A 17,930-nucleotide genomic window follows, 5' to 3' on the forward strand; every position below is an offset into this window, starting at 1 on the left:
GTAGACAGGTGTCCAACTGAAGTACAAAGATAACTGTACAAATACAAACCGCGTATACCTTCGGATAACTTTAAAACGGACTCCATTTTTTTAAAGGATGTTTTTTTAAAATCTTGGTAACGGTTCATAACACGACGGGTGCAGTATACGGTGCAGGAAATGCGTACCCTTTCGGCGCACCTCGTTAAATTCACGGTTTTTTGTGGAGTTCGTGTTTGTAAAGTCTTCAAACTACGTTAGTTTCAAATTCTTTATTAATATGCTTCATCGTTGCAGATAAACTCATAATACAAATAGTAAAAAGCTACAAATAGAAAAAATAAAAATCATAAACTCAAATGCCGTAATTCACCAAAAAATTACAAGAAAATAAACAATTGTCAAAATGACACTCATTGACCTCCATACATTTATTTTTAAGTATAAAAATTCCTTTGAATAATTATAAGTTCAAAACATAAACAAACATGAACTGTATAGCGAAATTAACGTAAAACAACTTTGGCATTAATTGCATTCCATAAAGTGAAAAATTATAAAAATAGAAATACAGGTGTAAAGATGGCACGAATGGCGTTCCATAGATTTTTTACCCGATAGCAACTCTGTACTACTAAAAGTTAATTAGCTTAAATTAAATAAGAAAAATACAATTGCAAGAATAATATTTTATCTTTAACGTTAAAATAATTAATTATTCTAAAATAAACGGTGTACATAGTGCAAAACATACAAAATACTGATGTAAACAAACATGACCTGTGTGCACGTTAATCGGCAGTTCAAACAAAGAAAACGTAGATAATTAATTGCTTAAACTTATTAAAAATATGAAATATTTACTTAAAGTTATAAAATAGAATAATATAAAAATTAACTTACACTGTAGTTTACCAAAGATTGCACGAAAATCGAAAATATCGAAAGCGAAACACAATCTTTCTTCACAATGCCATGTGGGAATCTCAATGAAACTGATAAGAAATAACACGTGTTTTACACAGTAAAAGCACGTGCAAAAATGCGGGAAATTTGAATTATCAAAAATAAGTATATTAATAAAATGTTCTGGTAACATGACACTCCCCGTCTGATATAACAATATCACCCTAGGTTTTAACAAAAATACTTAAGACTTCAAGTCTTAGCTAAATAACTTCGTTAACAAAAATCTCAAAAAGAAAATTTACTAAACTACTTAAATCTAAGGTACATTACTGTAACTACTATCTAAAATGTTTAACTAATAAAGTCAATGTACATATCAACAGTTCAAATATTGTTCAATATTATCACTCAGACAAAAGTTTCACAATCTCTGTTATCGGACGGACATAGATAACTGGTTTTCCTTGTTTAATAACTCTCACTTCTATTTTCCTTATAAGATTGTCATTCTCGCTGGCGAATGTTCTTAATATTGTTCCAATTGGCCATTCGGACCTAACCATGTCTTTTTCTCGCATAAGAATAATGTCTCCTTGTTTCAAATTTGTCACTTCCTTTTTCCACTTTTGTCTCTTTTGTAGTGTTTGCAGATATTCCCTACTCCAACGTTTCCAAAATATCTCAGCTAATGTCTGAACATATTTCCATTGTGATTGGTACATACATGCAGTTGATGTAATATTTTCAAAGCTATCTTCCTGATCAGATGTTTTCTGAGTTAATAAAAGAGAAGGTGTCAGAATTGTAGGATTGTCAGAATCAGTTGAGACTGGTACAATCGGTCGGGCGTTCATAATGGCTGTTACCTCTGCCATAAATGTTGTTAAAACTTCATGAGTCAAATTCTTGTATCTCACGTCAAAAAGCATGTTATTTAGAATTTTACGAGCTATTCCAATCATTCGCTCCCATGAACCACCCATGTGAGAAGAGTGAGGTGTATTAAACCTCCATATTGTTCTATTCTTGTTGAGAAGTGTTCTTACTTCGCCATCTTCAACGTTTAAAGCATCGATTTGCAGGGCGTCGGTACATCCAACAAAGTTTGAACCTCTATCGGAACGGAACTCTTGCACTTTGCCTCGAAGTGCATAGAATCTGCGTAGAGCGTTGACGAAAGAAGAGGAGCTCATTTCTTCTATCACCTCTATATGGACAGCTCTAGATGCCAAGCATGTAAATAGCACTGCCCATCTTTTGGAATTTGCTGCGCCTCCTCTAGTGCGTCTTGTTACTATGTTCCATGGTCCAAATACATCTACACCAACAAAACTGAACGGTGCGCATGGCGATAATCTTACGTCTGGTAAATCGGCCATTTTCTGTTCACTCAACGAACCTCGAAGTCGTCGACATTTTACGCATTTAAAAATTATAGATGAGACCAGTCGTTTGCAGCCTGTAATCCACCACCCAGCAGATCGAATAGTACCTTCAGTAAGATGTCTCCCTTGATGTTGTACATCGTTATGGTAGTGACGGACAAGCAAAGTAGCAATATGATGTTTTCCAGAAATAAGGATCGGTGTTTTTTCTTTTGATGTGATTTTAGCATTACGAAGTCTTCCACCTACTCTCAAAATTCCATTTTCGTCCAAGACGGGACTCAACGATAAGACGGAACTGTTGTTAGGCAGAGGCCTTTTATTCCTGAGACACTCGATTTCTCTTCCAAAGTCCTCCTTTTGAACTTCTTTAATGATAAAAATTTCGGCTTTTCGATGAGCTTCAAGCTCGTTTGACTCCAAATTGTCCTTTAATTTGTTGTGTGAGTAACTACTAGCAAGTCGCTGTAAGCGTGAAATGGTACGAACTAATTTCCACCAATTGGAGAAACGGTTGAATCTTTGTGACCCAAGGTTGTCACATTTTAAGACAGATTTGATGACTTGTATTTCTGTTTTCAATTCTTTGTCAGTGTTAGGATTAATGAGAGGAAACGGAGTAGCTATACTATGACTAAGCGTGTCAGATTCCTGTAAAAATGCGGGTCCTGTAAGCCAAGAACTAGTTTGTAGCTGATCCGCGAATATAAGTCTTGTTCCAATATCGGCCGGATTATGATCAGTATTCACATACGTCCATTGTTCCGGTTTTGAAGCTTTCCTAATTTTACCAACTCGGTTTGCAACATAGACTTGAAAACGTCTAACCTGGTTGTTAATGTAACCTAACACTACCTTACTATCTGTATAGTACTTTATCTCAGCCGAGTTCATATCTAGATGTTCACAGATTATTTCTCCTATTTCAACAGCCATAACTGCGGCACATAGTTCTAATCGTGGTATTGTATGGCCATGTTTGGGCGCCACTTTGCATTTCCCAAATACGAAACCGGTGTTGATAGAAAACTCTGCGTCAGATGTTCTCAAAAAAGCTACACTTGCTATTGCCTGTTCTGAGGCGTCCGAGAAAATATGTAACTGTTTGTCCAAGCTTGAACAGAATGACGATTCTACAAATGTTCTTCGTATCGAAAATTGTTCTATTGGCCTTAAAGAGTCTCTCCATTCGATCCATTTTTGCTGAATATCATTAGATAGTGGTAAGTCCCAGTCAGTTGTTTCGGCAATGATGTCTCTCATAAGAATTCTACCTTGTAGAATGACAGGGGAGATAAACCCTAATGGGTCGAACAAGCTATTTATTGATGATAACACACCTCTACGTGTTATGGGTTTCTCTTCATTTGATAATTTGTAAGTAAACGAGTCCTGTTGCAAGTCCCAACTCATACCAAGACTGTGCTGAATAGGTAGCTCATCTTTGTTTAGATCTAAGGTTTTCAGCTCTTTAGCCAACTCATCTGGACTGAAGGCGTTCATTACTTTTTCACTGTTCGATGCAATTTTATGAAGTTTCAATTTTCCGTTTTCAAGTAGAGATTGTTGAGTCCTCTTAAGGACACTGACAGCTTCTTCCTCATTCGTGAAATTAACGAGTCCGTCATCCACATAAAAGTTCCTATTTACGTATTCTTTGACATCGTTCTCTGTTGGTTCTTTTTCAACACACTTCCGTAGACCGTAGGTGGCAATTGCTGGAGACGGTGTGTTTCCAAAGACGTGAACACACATTCTGTATTCGATAAGTTGCTCTCCAGGAATGTTGTTCTTGTACCAAAAGAATCGCAAATAGTTACGGTGTGAACTGTTTACCTTAAAACAGTAAAACATTTGCTCTATGTCGGCCATTACAGCGATTCTCTCTTTTCTGAATCTAAGCAATACTCCAACCAAACTATTTGTAAAATCCGGTCCAGAGAGTAGAACATTATTTAAGGATATGCCATCCTGTTTAGCCGAAGAATCGAAAACAACTCTTATCTTATCTTTTTTCTTAGGGTGGTACACTCCAAATAAAGGCAGATACCAACATTCCTCGTTTTGTTCTAAGGTTGGAGCTTCTTCGGCATGACCATTACGAAACATGTTGCCCATGAATTCTATGAAATGCTGACGCTTACTCGTACTTTTCTGAAGAGATTGATCGAGCATTCTAGCCCTTCTTAATGCTTGAGATCTGTTGTCAGGTAATCGAGGTCTATTCTTCCGGAACGGTAGAGGAGCACTCCAATTGCCTGTTTCACTTTTGACAAATTCTTTGTCCATGATGTCTATAAATATATGGTCTTCTACGGACATGCCAATCTTATTATCGTCCTTTGTTCTGTGGAAAATCTGATCTTCCACGGTATCTTGGTGATTGCGTGTGTTGACAGTTTCTTTAATGTTAAAGACGTTTTTACATACTTCAAAGGATGTCGGCCTCCCATTGTTTAGAATGTTTGTTTTACACACGTTTACTTTCGAATTAGGTTTGTGCGTTTGGCCTAAGCATACTTCACCGATAATGACCCATCCCAAACTGAGTCGTTGTGCAAATGGCGTGTTTTGAGCTCCTGTTTTTTGCTCATAGACGTGGTGTGCATCGGCCAAGTCTCTGCCGATCAATAAGAGAATATGTGCCTCAGGATCTATAGGCGGTAATGTAATACGCTTCAAGTGTTCGTAATATTTTGTGATTTCTGGCACTGGAATTTCTTCTCTTGTTTCTGGAATGTCGTTGCATTCAATTACAGTAGGTAAATCCATTCTTACTCGCCCGTCTATAGGTTCTACTACTAACCCGCTAGCAAGACGGCCTTGTTTCTGGACACTTCCTGCACAGGACGATAAAGTGTAAGGTTGAACAGCTGAGTCTATATTCAGTGCATCGAATAGCTCTGTACGGCCTAGCGTACGATTACTTTGATCGTCCATCAAAGCATAAAGATTTATGTATTTCTCAGGTTCGTCTTTCTTATAAACTTTGACAAGTACCACCTTTGAGCATGATTTTCCAGAAAATCCTTCTCCGCAAATTGCCGTACACTTCGTTTCTACTGTTTGAATCAATGGTTCCTCCCCGCCATGAGAGGACACGGGTTCTATTTCTCTTGTTGTTTTATCATATCTATCTATATGCATAGCTGAAGAATGACGGTTACTTCCGCAATCTTTGCATGTGACGGACTCCTTGCAATCTCGAGATATGTGCGTTGCTGACTCGCAACATTTATAACAGATGTTATTTTCACGGAGAATTTTCTTTCGGTCATTCATACTTTTTTGTCTGAATCCTCTACAGTTGTTCAAAGAGTGTTTTGAATGGTGAATAGGACATTCTGTAAGTTTATCAGTCGGACCAGTAGTTTTAAACTGTTTTTCTTGTGATACATCAGTCTTTCTAGCTGTGACTTTGTTGTTATATCTATTGTTGTTAGGATACGATTTTGTTTGTTGAGGTTTTGTGTCTTCTTTAAAGGCAAATCCTGGGTCATTGAATTGTTTGCACATTTCTCTGATGAAACTGACGAAAAACGGAAATGGCGGATACAGTACGTTATGGTTTTGCTTGTATCGCATTGCTCTATCGATCCATTTGTTCTGAATTCCATATGGTAATTTAGTTATCACGGTGTTAACGCCTAACGAAGTATCAAAGTAAGACAATAACTGTGCGTATCTGTCGTCCTCCTTCAGGGATTCAATTTCTGTTAAAATGTCGCTAAGTTCATATAACTTCTTGTGATCTTTGTTGGTAATTATTGGAAATTTGTTCAATTTTGATTTTACATTCGTTTCAACCATTTCTGGTCCGCCATATCTCTCTTCAAGTCTCTCCCATACTCGCTTTAGACATTTTACTGGGTCTTTTGCATTGGCTATCCTCAGACTTTCTGCATGTTTTGAGGATTCTGGCCCAAGCCATTTCATCAATAAATCAAGTTCTTCTCGCGCGTTGACGCTAAGTTCTTCAGTTATATTGGAAAACGAAGCTTTCCAAACGTGATAAGACTCTGCTTGGTCGTTAAATTTCATAAAACGAGACATTAACAAATCCTTCTTTAATAAGAACTTTGAGAGTTCGTTTGCCACGGAAACGTTGTTAATTTCATAATTTGTTTGTCTAATATCTTCGGTCTTTGGTTCAAAAGGTGTGGCGTGAATGTTGAGCTCTGGAGGGTGCATTTGTTGAGGGTTTGTATATCCGGATTTCATTAGTTCCCTTTGTTCCTGAAGATATCTCTCGACGTGCTGACGAGGATCGACAACTGATGCCATAGATCTTCCACTAGAACGTGATCCCTCCATCTCCATCTCTTCACGGACGGCATTAAACTCAGCTTCAGCAATTGCAACTTCTTTTTCTGATTTTAAAATATTCATTTTCAACTTTGCTTCGACTTTTTTCTTTAATAGTTCTGCTTTTGTTTTAAGTTCTTCCTCTTCAAGCTCGAATTGTAATCTTTCAAGTTCTGCCTCTTGACTAACAAAGCGTAGATTTGTCTTAGCGGCATCCATTTTTGCTCTTTGTTTAATTAGTATTGAACTTGCGGAGGAGGATCTAGAGGATTTAGATTGTCTACCAGTAGCGATAGATTTGACGGAGTGTGACTGATGCAATTTAATGTCGATCTCATTTAACATGGTTTTAGCCTTTGACATAATACTTTTGTAGATTAATTTTTGTGTTGCCTCTTCCCGGGCGCTCTCTTCAGTTCTGTATCTGTTCAGAAAGCCGATGAATTTTTCTGAAATTTGTTGATATTTTGACAGTTCCTTTCTAATTCTGTCTGGTAACAGTTTAACATCGGATATTTCTAGTTCTCCTGAGTAGTAACTTTTGTTTAAAATATCCAAGTTCTTCCTATAGTGGATAAGCTCCGCAGTGTATTTTCCAACGTCTTTTTCATACATTTCCTGCCCACCAGACGTTAACTTTCTCACCCGTTTTGACCTTGCGTCCTCTGGTGATTGTGTTTTGACTAAATCATCAATAATAAATGGTAGGTTGCCTTGACCGTCAGCGTTTATTACATCTTCTTCAGTTTCGATAAAAAGTTTGCCTTGAACCTTTTCCATCTTACGTATTACTGTTTCTGTGCTCATCCTGTGGTAAAGGATGCAGTCTTTTTACTGTAAAGTCTTCAAACTACGTTAGTTTCAAATTCTTTATTAATATGCTTCATCGTTGCAGATAAACTCATAATACAAATAGTAAAAAGCTACAAATAGAAAAAATAAAAATCATAAACTCAAATGCCGTAATTCACCAAAAAATTACAAGAAAATAAACAATTGTCAAAATGACACTCATTGACCTCCATACATTTATTTTTAAGTATAAAAATTCCTTTGAATAATTATAAGTTCAAAACATAAACAAACATGAACTGTATAGCGAAATTAACGTAAAACAACTTTGGCATTAATTGCATTCCATAAAGTGAAAAATTATAAAAATAGAAATACAGGTGTAAAGATGGCACGAATGGCGTTCCATAGATTTTTTACCCGATAGCAACTCTGTACTACTAAAAGTTAATTAGCTTAAATTAAATAAGAAAAATACAATTGCAAGAATAATATTTTATCTTTAACGTTAAAATAATTAATTATTCTAAAATAAACGGTGTACATAGTGCAAAACATACAAAATACTGATGTAAACAAACATGACCTGTGTGCACGTTAATCGGCAGTTCAAACAAAGAAAACGTAGATAATTAATTGCTTAAACTTATTAAAAATATGAAATATTTACTTAAAGTTATAAAATAGAATAATATAAAAATTAACTTACACTGTAGTTTACCAAAGATTGCACGAAAATCGAAAATATCGAAAGCGAAACACAATCTTTCTTCACAATGCCATGTGGGAATCTCAATGAAACTGATAAGAAATAACACGTGTTTTACACAGTAAAAGCACGTGCAAAAATGCGGGAAATTTGAATTATCAAAAATAAGTATATTAATAAAATGTTCTGGTAACATGACAGTGTTGTTTCTTAATTATTATTTATAACTATTGATGTAAATGTCCTTTGGTTTTGTGAGTCTTTATTTACTCCTTGGTTTTGATTGTTATTGTCTTCATCAATCCCAAATATCTAAAAAAAAAAATCTATTCTAATCCAAATACCTGAGGAATTTTGAAATCAATCTCCCTTTTCCACCAAAGGAGTAAGATTAAGTGAAAATTTGACGTCTAATTCAAATAATTGGGTTTCAATATATACATATATTTATATATATATCAGAGGTTTGAACGTAGTTTTCAATTTGGACTTGTATCATTGTATATATATATATATTATTTATTGTTTGTAGCATAACATCGTGACCACAAGTTAATTGTTTTCTGTTTAGTATTAAATTTATATTAAGATCCATTTTGTTACATGTTGTGATCAATTTTATTTGGAAATCGCCAATGGCAGTTAGCAGGGTTAAATAACATTAGTTGTTCGACCTGTTAGTCAAATGCGTTTTGTTTAAATATGATTTTTCCCTGTTTTGGTCTTTTGGGAAAATGTTGTTTGTGCTGTATTTAGACCCTTCTACAACGATTTTTTTTTTACATGCACACGTATAAAAATTGCGGTTTGTATCCAACGCAATCATAGGTTTGAACGTAGTTTTCAATTTAGACTTGTATATATATATTCGCTTAATTTTTTTATTTTTTTTTGGATACATAAATGTCAACTTCAAAGGACGCCACCACGAGTTGGTTGACCGTTATAGAATATCTGTTGCAAATTTGACGACAGATATTTTCAATTTGTTGTAATCACAATCCCGTCCATTTTTTCTCGATTTAGACTTGTAACTGTACTGATATGAGAAACACGACTGGTGTCACATGTAGAATGTCACAGATTTGGATCATGCTGAAAAGTTGAACTTTTTAATAACTCTCCACATAAGAAAATTACCAAAATATATGTAGTTCGTGCATTTAATACAAGACGTTAGTTTCTGTATAATACTTAAATTATTTTCGTATTGAAGGCCCACATTTTTGTGTACAAATATTTGAATGTTTATATATTTTTGAAATCATCTTACGTATATAAAAGATTAAAATGTGATATAATTGTTTTATAATTATTTAATTTCATTTGAGGTGACTTGCAGGTCCAATTGGCCGGATGATAATATATTATTTTTTTATAATTTGGCATATTTATACATGTCAATATAATAAATAATTTACTTACTCACTGGTAAAACAGGATTTGTTTCCCCATGTTCGGCACCTGAGATCACACCTTTTAGGTAGGATTCGTGTTGATCATATCAAGTTTTCTACAATGTTTTAAACTGTTGTGTTCTTTTTCTTTTCCATAGCGTTGTGAGCTTATTTTCAACCTATTAGTTTGATTCACTTTCGCCTTTCTTTTTCGAACAGTAGAAGTGCTTAAAAAATGTCTGGTTGTGATATAGTTATACCGGTTTCTCATAATCAACTTGTAGAACCCAATACACTGACATTTATTTGTTCTGGTCACACATTATACTTAGGAAATTTGACATTTTAAAAATAGGTTACCCTATTTTACTGTGATGTTAAAAAAATACAATAAAAACTGTATAACTATTTTAGAAATCCTAGGGACTATAAAATGAAATTGTTGAAGTAATACTAAAGTAAGGTAAAGTCTTTCGCTTATTCTGATTTAGCAGTAGTCGAGTAAAACAATCAGGATAACTTGTTACTGAACAAAACTTTTGTATTTTTATGTAAAAATCTATTGATGGGAAAAGCTGGCATTCATACAATCATATTATCAATTTCAGTTTTTCACCTAAGAAAATTACAAAACGATTCTATCATATGCAGCTTTTTCACCCTTAAATATACAAACTATATTTATGAATATACACAGTAATATAAATCAATTATTTATTAAGACATTCTCGTTAATTTAGATTTAATAAACTAAGATCAAAGATAAAACTGATTAGTAGTCAATCAATGCAAGTTTCAATTGACATCTTAATGCTAAATCATGCAATGACAAATGCATCTCAAAAATGGTAATCATCTTTGTTCGTGGCCTAACTGTCAAAACATCGTGCGAGGTAAACCAAGTTATCATTAATTCCCCTAAAACAGGCACAAACGACTGTATAGTTTAAAACAAGATAGATAAAAAATAATTAATTTACCTTTGACATACATGTATCATTGTAATCAAACTATTGTGTAAATAGCATGTTGGTTGTAAGTTATGAAATCAAATACTGTTTGGTTTCAATGAGAGCCTGCTGAATGAAATTCTGTTGACCACTCTTGTTTATTAATTTCACTTTGCAACTTCTTAAACATACATTTTTTTTTTATCTTTTCACCTTTCCGATTATGCAGAGGATATGACTCGGTCAATATTCGCATAGATATTCTGTATATGAATACACACGATGTAAAGTATAATATCATATAGTAATTCCAAAAATATTCATGAGTCCATATCATCGCCAAGTATTTATAGAAACTGTGAACCTTGTTGTTTACTTTGATAAATGGAATACCAGTTTTCTATCATGTACATTTGATCATTATTTCATATAATTGTTATAGATGCCCTTGGTTTTCCAACTTTTAGTTCTAGCAAACTTTTAATGTGTTTATGCATAAAACACTATTGTTTCATGAAGCTGATTTGGTATTATACCAATTAATGTTCGCCTCTACATAAATATCAATACATGTGTGCTATAATTTAGTTAAATTTTTATACACGAGTCATTCAGTGTTTTGGTATTGTTGACTATGTTATTATTTGTTTGTGCGTTTCTCTGTTATAAAAGTTCTTGCGTGTGTTTGTGTTGTATTTCTGTCATGTAGTGTTTTAGCGATATTTGTTATCATTGTCATAAAGCTGGAGGTTACTACTGTTGCCTTTTTTTTAATTCAAAAGTATTCTGACTGAAACTAACTCTCTCGTGTCCTTAAATTCCATGGTGTCTGGTTTATAGTTCATGTGGAATATTGTGTTCAGGTTCTTATTTATATGTTTTACCTACTAAATTGTTTATTCGGTTGATTGTTATTGAATTATTTTTTATGAGCATTTTCCTCATTTTTTGTATGTTACCTGGATTATTTTCTTTATAATCGATGGAAGTAATTTGAACATGCGTTAACTTTTGTCGCCTTAATTCATAATGTTGGGCTTTGAGCGTTCCTGAATAAGGTAAATCCAGAAAAGCGCTTCGAACGCAATAAATTATTGAACGTGTTGTTTTCATTTTTCATAACCGTTTTCTATTTTCCAGAGACATAATGCTCCCATGCTTTCTCTTTTTTTTAATATACAATGGGCTGTCAAATGTACAGGATTAAGACATGAAAATACATAAATACACTACAAATGCAAGAAAATACAGTATACCATGATTTTTTCATCAACCAATTATTATGCACTACACATGCCTTTTCTGTTTCTTTTAATAAAAGGCTGACTGCGACAAGGTTGTCCTTCAGACGCCCTTCAATATCGTAGTTTTCAATATAGTTTGATGTAATTCTTAATTAGAAATGAAAATTATTATAGGTTGGTATTTTTGTTGTTGTTTTTTATATAGTTTCCACGACAACACTGGAATATTGACAGTGATCATAATGATTTTTTAAGTTTTTTACTGAAGTTTTTTAACGTTAAGATCATATCTGGGTGTTCACCCTTCTGTAGTACTATAATATACTACTGACAAAAGCTGATATTTTTCTATGGTTAAAGTAGAAATGTTGGTGCTTGTGATTTTTCTTGTTTTGTACTGAGGTCTATTTGGATGATGTTTGTTGGTCTTACTAAAAGAGGGACGAAAGATACCAAAGGGACAGTCAAACTCATAAATCTAAAACAAACTGACAACGCCATGGCTAAAAATGAAAAAGACAAAAAAAAAAAAACAATAGTTCACATGACACAACATAGAAAACTAAAGAATAAACACGAACCCCACCAAAAACTAGGGGTGATCTCAGGTGCTCCGGAAGGGTAAGTATCGTCTCCATGGTCCATTTAGTTACCAAACTGCTCTTAACTGTCGTCTTCATATACACAATCAGTGGAATTACCATGAAAAAACTACAACACTCGGAAATAGCCAAGTAAAAATAACTAACATCAGAAATAATGACACATTTTATGAAATGTATTTATATTGCTGCCAGCAACAATGAACAAAAAGAACAATCCCATCTACGTCTAAATAGCACTGTATGTATGTCTTACAATAGAGTACAATCCCATCTACGTCTAAATAGCACTGTATGTATGTCTTACAATATATATGTTTATATAAATATTGAATGCTACACTCATTTATAATCACACATCGTTTGTTAGCAAAATGCGAATGCAGTCTTGTAATTAACAAGGATACTGTATGTTGGGAATATTCATCTAGGAATCGTAATTTACTGCCAACATGCTAAGGAGTCATCTTTTATAAAAAATAATGGAACTCATTTAACAATTTAAAATCCTCTAAATGTAAAAAACTTCAAGGTAAATTTAAATTTGGAAGAAACATTAATCTAACGAACGGAAATCAACTGTCATATTCCTGATTTGGTACAGGCATTTCCTTATGTAGAAAATGGTGAATTATACCTGGTTCTATAGATAGCCAAAGCTCTCATTTGTATGTCAGTTGCATAAAATTCCATTGTATTGACAACAATGTGTTCACGAAACAAACAGACCGATCCATACGAAGTCTAAGGTAAATAAATAAGGAGGAGTCCATTATCCCGACAAAATCAAACAGTCATATTCCTAAATTGGTAAAGACATTTTACTATCTCACATACGTGTACAATTTTGGCTATAAGAGTGTAGCTTGGTTTAAAAAAGGTTAAACCTGGTTTCATAGCTAGCAAAACATGTATGACAAGTATGTATCATAATAATATATCATACACATTACAAAGAATTAAGGCTTTCTTCAATAGTTAGCCTCTTATCAATGATGTAAGGAAAGGACTCCAATAAAAACAAATACCACACCTAACTATTTAGTCCGAAGCTACATTTGTGTCTTATTATAGATTAAAAAAAGTTGTTCGACAATTCCTGAACAGGAATGAGCTCACATATTAAAAAGATAATAAAATTAAATCGCAGTTAGAGGAACAGCTACTTAACCTAATATACAATAAAGTAGACGCATTTTGGATTACTGATTACTACTATATTAAAAAAAGTGGTGTAACAAATGCCATGAGCATAATAAATGTTTTCTGTTTTAATATGATTACATACCTGGCAAAAAAGTCTTAAAACTCAATTACAATACTATTATGATTGCACAAAACATATTTGGATTCATAAATGTGGAATGTGATGGAAAAAAGATGTATATATATATCTACGAAGTCTAGGCCCGCTAGACATGCAGAAGATAAACGAGCATTGTCTAAAGTTAGCTGCATACTAAATGATTTCCGTCACATTTGTCATTTTGTTATATCACAGATTACAAATAACGTTTATTGTTCTGGTCTCCATCAACCAGTCATTCATATGGAAATCGATTTCTTTGATCCATTAAATCACATTTTTTCTAGTAGTTTATCCGTTTATGATTTTGAATATCCCCAGAATTGTGCGAAAGAAGAGATTTTCTTAATCTTAGTTTTGACGGAGATTTCGTTGTGGACATCATGACTGTTGTTGGCGAGTTGCCTAAAATACCAATATTTGTCGTTGTTGATAAATTATTCGTTATTGGTAATATTGTACTTGTTTTAGTTGACATATTTTGTGTGCCTTGTTTTAACATATGTGACGTTGATTTGACGTAAGGGGGTTGTGTTCTAGTGACTAAATTTCCTAAATTTCCCGCTTTTATCGATTTTGTTGGTAATGACGTTGTGGTCACCACAAAACTATTTGCAATTACAATTCTTTTAGCAGCCAATGCAATTTCTTCTTTAGCCAGATCAATAGAAGTACTTCTCTCCTTTACTGCTGATTGTTTATTTTCCCCACCATTAATTTGAACTTGACTTTGTGTACTTGCATTGTCTACCGAAGGTTTCTTAGTGCTTTCCGGTCTTATTGTCTTATTTGGAACAGTCGAAACAAAAATTCGTGATTTACTCAGAAGTGTATGAGTAAGATACATATTCGATAAGGTTGTCGAGCTCAAAACTTTATCTCCAGCATTTGCCAAGTGTGCCAGAATGTCTGAATTATTCAAAGACGAATGATTTTGTTGTTCGTTTATTTTTCCATCTAGTAGAACATCTGGATTAACTGTTGTTGTTTCCTGTGAGAGAGATCGCCATTGCGGTGCATGGAATACTTTTGGCACAACTTTTCTTGTCTTTCCACTAAATGTCAGCGTGTCTTCATTAACACGTTTTTCTATCACGACCTTATCAGGAGTTGTAATTATTGATGAAGGGGTACTTTGAATTGTTGTTATTGAGCCTGAATTTGTTGTTGATAAAAGCGGGCTGACTTGCGCAACAGTTTGTTCTTGTATTGCAGCAAAAGTTGATTGCGTCGTTGTTGTTGGGGTAGTGTTTATGATTTTTAATGTATTCGACGTCGTTAAAGATAGTTCTGGTGTATGCTTATCAGATATTTTCTTTGCTACCGTAAAAATGTCATTCTTTACAACAGATTCACTTGTAGAAACTATTGTTTTGTCGACCTTTTCTGTGATAAGCGATTTGCTTTCGGATTCACCTCCATTATCCTGGGTGTTACTTTTGTTTATTTGTTTCGTCCTTTGGCTTTCCTTTTGACGATCTGAAGAATCTTTGTCGTTTGATGACTCGTCTTGCTTCTTCTCTGATAGTGGCTCAAACCTGGATGGGAAATTTTCTCGTGTGCGATCAATTGAATGTGAATCCTTATCACTATCTTTTTTGTTGCTCACTTTAATGACAATTTTTTTCTTCACGATATGATTCGTTACTTTTGGTCTTGGATGAGACATCATACGGAATAACGATAATATGACACTCATTTTTTCATTTGTATTGTCAGTAGTCGGTTTTGTTTCCTTCTTTTTAGGAGCTTCAGTCTCCTTTTTTGGAGCTAATGTTGTTAAAGCGGTGATTGGAACTTCACAATTATGTCCAGTAAAGTCTTTTGTACACTCACATTCACCTTTACATCCAATACTTATACAAGTACCACCATTTTTACAAATTCCTTCAAACATTGAGCAATAATTACCCGGACACTGTTCACCATTTTCACCTTCCCCTCTTAAGGGTGACATACTAACTAGCGGACAGGTAAGGAGAACAAGGATCACAATTACACGTACGTCTATCATTCTTAATTATCTTTTCTGTTCTTCTATTCTGAAAGACACCATAACAATATAAAAGGTAATATTTGGTATCACGTGGTATAATTATATTCAGATTTTGACATATCTACATGAATTTTGTCTACTACTTGTCAATCAGAAGAAGGTTTTTTTCTTGTACAGACTGAATAATATTTAATCAAACAAAGATTTGTATTAACAATCAAGTAAACGAGAAAAAAAACCATGCTGTATGTGATGAAATTATAACCCTGACTTCATAGTACTCACAATTTTTATTATAAAAATTAATTACTTTACATGAAAGGTATTCGTCAAGGAAGTCCATTCCCATCTCAAGTAATAAAAAAGAGTAATCATAATATGAAATAAAAGGACATATTTTTCTGTCTTCTTATGATTTAAAAAAATCGTTGGTAACGCATATTATTTGTTAACACGAAAAAGGGGGGGGGGGGGGCTTGTTTTAGACGAAATTCTTTTTTGATAAAAACAAAGGCGGTAATTTAATATGTCTATTTTTAGGACAAATATCTACAATGAAAATTAGTAGGTGTTGGCTGACTATATCAGAATGTAAGAAAACACATAAAGTAGAAAATAAAATATGTCATTATTGACATGGGTAACATCAATATTAACCTTCAAGCACTGGAATGAGAAAAATGCTTATCATTAAGAAAGTAGGATTTTCCATAATTGATAATAATAATAATAATAATAATAATAATAATAATAATTAATAATAATAATAATAATAATAATAATAATAATAATAATAATAATAATAATAAAAATAATGAAAATAATTAAATAATAATAGTAATAATGAAAAATAATAATAATAATTATAATAACACTTTTTTGTTATTGTTGTCATAAAAATATTATTATATCATCAATAATTTCATTTGAATTAGATAATATCTACACTCTATCATGTCTATCTGTTCTGTGCGTAGACAGATGAGATGTGACGTGAAGCCTTGGTTTGTTTTAATACTTAATTCAGAATTTACTTTTCAAAAAGCATAAGCATTATAATAACTAAACTGTAGACAACGCCTTCAAACTGAAGAAGAAAACGAATACAAAGGACAGATATGACAGAAATATGTCGAGACCGACTTACTATTATTTTCTGTAAAGGTATAATTAATAGTGTCATGTACATAACCTGTTGACCTTCATTTCTATATAAGGAATATAAAGGGCGCTGCCATTTTTCTTGCTTTATTCGTTAGTGATTATTTAACAAGTTGTTGCAATATCATTTGTTTAAACTGTCGGACTGAACGTGTATATGAAGGAGTATAGTAGAACTACAGCCTTAGTAAGCACTCGATCAAGTTCCTTATAATTTGACTGTTTTTTAAGCTTGGATTTTTTTATGAACATAACGTACATCCGATTGACTGCGTTAACATGTCATGCAGAATGTACCTATAAACATATCACACAAAACATGTATCTTGTCACATGTAGATTATGTTAACATTCTCAAGTCTATTTATATATTTCCCTTCTCTCTCAAAAAGTAAAATCACAAAAATACTGAACTCAGAGGAAAATCAATTTGGAAAGTCCATAATCACATGGCAAAATCAAAAAACAAAACGCATCAAAAACGAATGGACAAGAACTGTCATATTCCTGACTTGGTACAGGCATTTAATTTAATTCAATTTATTAGTAATATTTTTTATTTTTTTTATTTAATAGCTTAAATACACTGTATAGATACATATATTAACTGGATATGAAACCAACATTCATGTCAAAGAAACAATAAAAAATGACTTAAGAACGATGGCATTAAAAGGTAATAATGAATATAAAGAAAATATCAAAATCAAAATTAATATTTGACTTACCCTTTATCATTGTAAATTCAGCAAGTTAATTATTCTGTTTTAATGTTATTGAGGTCATTTACAAAATTAATATACTAAGATCATCGTTCATTCGCCGGCAAGTTTACAGGTATGTTCACTTTTATTTACGCTTCAACAAATATCCGTGCGATTTCCTTTTTCGTTTGTTGCGTAAGTTAATATTCAGGCAATGAAGACGCAACTGCTAGCTTACAGATCCGGATTAGCCTCGTTCTGGAGACAGGATGTTGTCCCATTTGTGAGTGTATTGCAGCGCCGCAATGGGAAATGTTTTGTCTACGCCACTGCTGTTACATAATTGTATACAATAGAAACAAATGAACCTGCTTGTTTTAGTATGTTCGGGGTTTTATGCTGCAGGCACAAAGTTAAAAGAATAACTAAATTAGACAAAAATCTTGTTCAAGTGTTGTAATTTTCCTTTTTTAATTAGCCGAGTGTTACCA

At 33.3% G+C, this 17,930-nt stretch overlaps 2 protein-coding genes across 3 annotated transcripts; both read right to left on the bottom strand.

Annotated features, from left to right (window-relative positions):
- Positions 1-214: 214 nt before the first annotated feature.
- LOC134697017 (uncharacterized) lies at positions 215-8,273 on the bottom strand. Of its 2 annotated transcripts, XR_010103054.1 has the most exons (3): positions 8,080-8,273; positions 883-7,501; positions 215-304 (listed from the first exon to the last, which is right to left on the bottom strand). XR_010103054.1 is itself a non-coding variant. In XM_063559027.1 (2 exons), the coding sequence occupies exon 2, from the start codon at positions 7,383-7,385 to the stop codon at positions 1,293-1,295; it is 6,093 nt and encodes a 2,030-aa protein (XP_063415097.1). In that variant the 5' UTR covers positions 7,386-7,501; positions 8,080-8,273; the 3' UTR covers positions 343-1,292. The 2 variants fall into 2 exon arrangements, 1 of the variants encoding a protein (XP_063415097.1); XM_063559027.1 differs by lacking the exon at positions 215-304 and having other exon boundaries at positions 343-7,501.
- A 4,763-nt stretch (positions 8,274-13,036) lies between these two features.
- On the bottom strand, positions 13,037-17,729 carry LOC134697024 (serine-rich adhesin for platelets-like). Its single transcript, XM_063559044.1, has 2 exons — positions 17,464-17,729; positions 13,037-15,620 (listed from the first exon to the last, which is right to left on the bottom strand). Exon 2 carries the CDS (start codon positions 15,590-15,592, stop codon positions 13,862-13,864), a length of 1,731 nt encoding a protein of 576 aa, XP_063415114.1. The 5' UTR covers positions 15,593-15,620; positions 17,464-17,729; the 3' UTR covers positions 13,037-13,861.
- Positions 17,730-17,930: the final 201 nt, after the last annotated feature.

This window comes from Mytilus trossulus, chromosome 1, assembly GCF_036588685.1.
Source record: "Mytilus trossulus isolate FHL-02 chromosome 1, PNRI_Mtr1.1.1.hap1, whole genome shotgun sequence".
In the NCBI taxonomy this organism is placed as follows: domain Eukaryota; kingdom Metazoa; phylum Mollusca; class Bivalvia; order Mytilida; family Mytilidae; genus Mytilus; species Mytilus trossulus.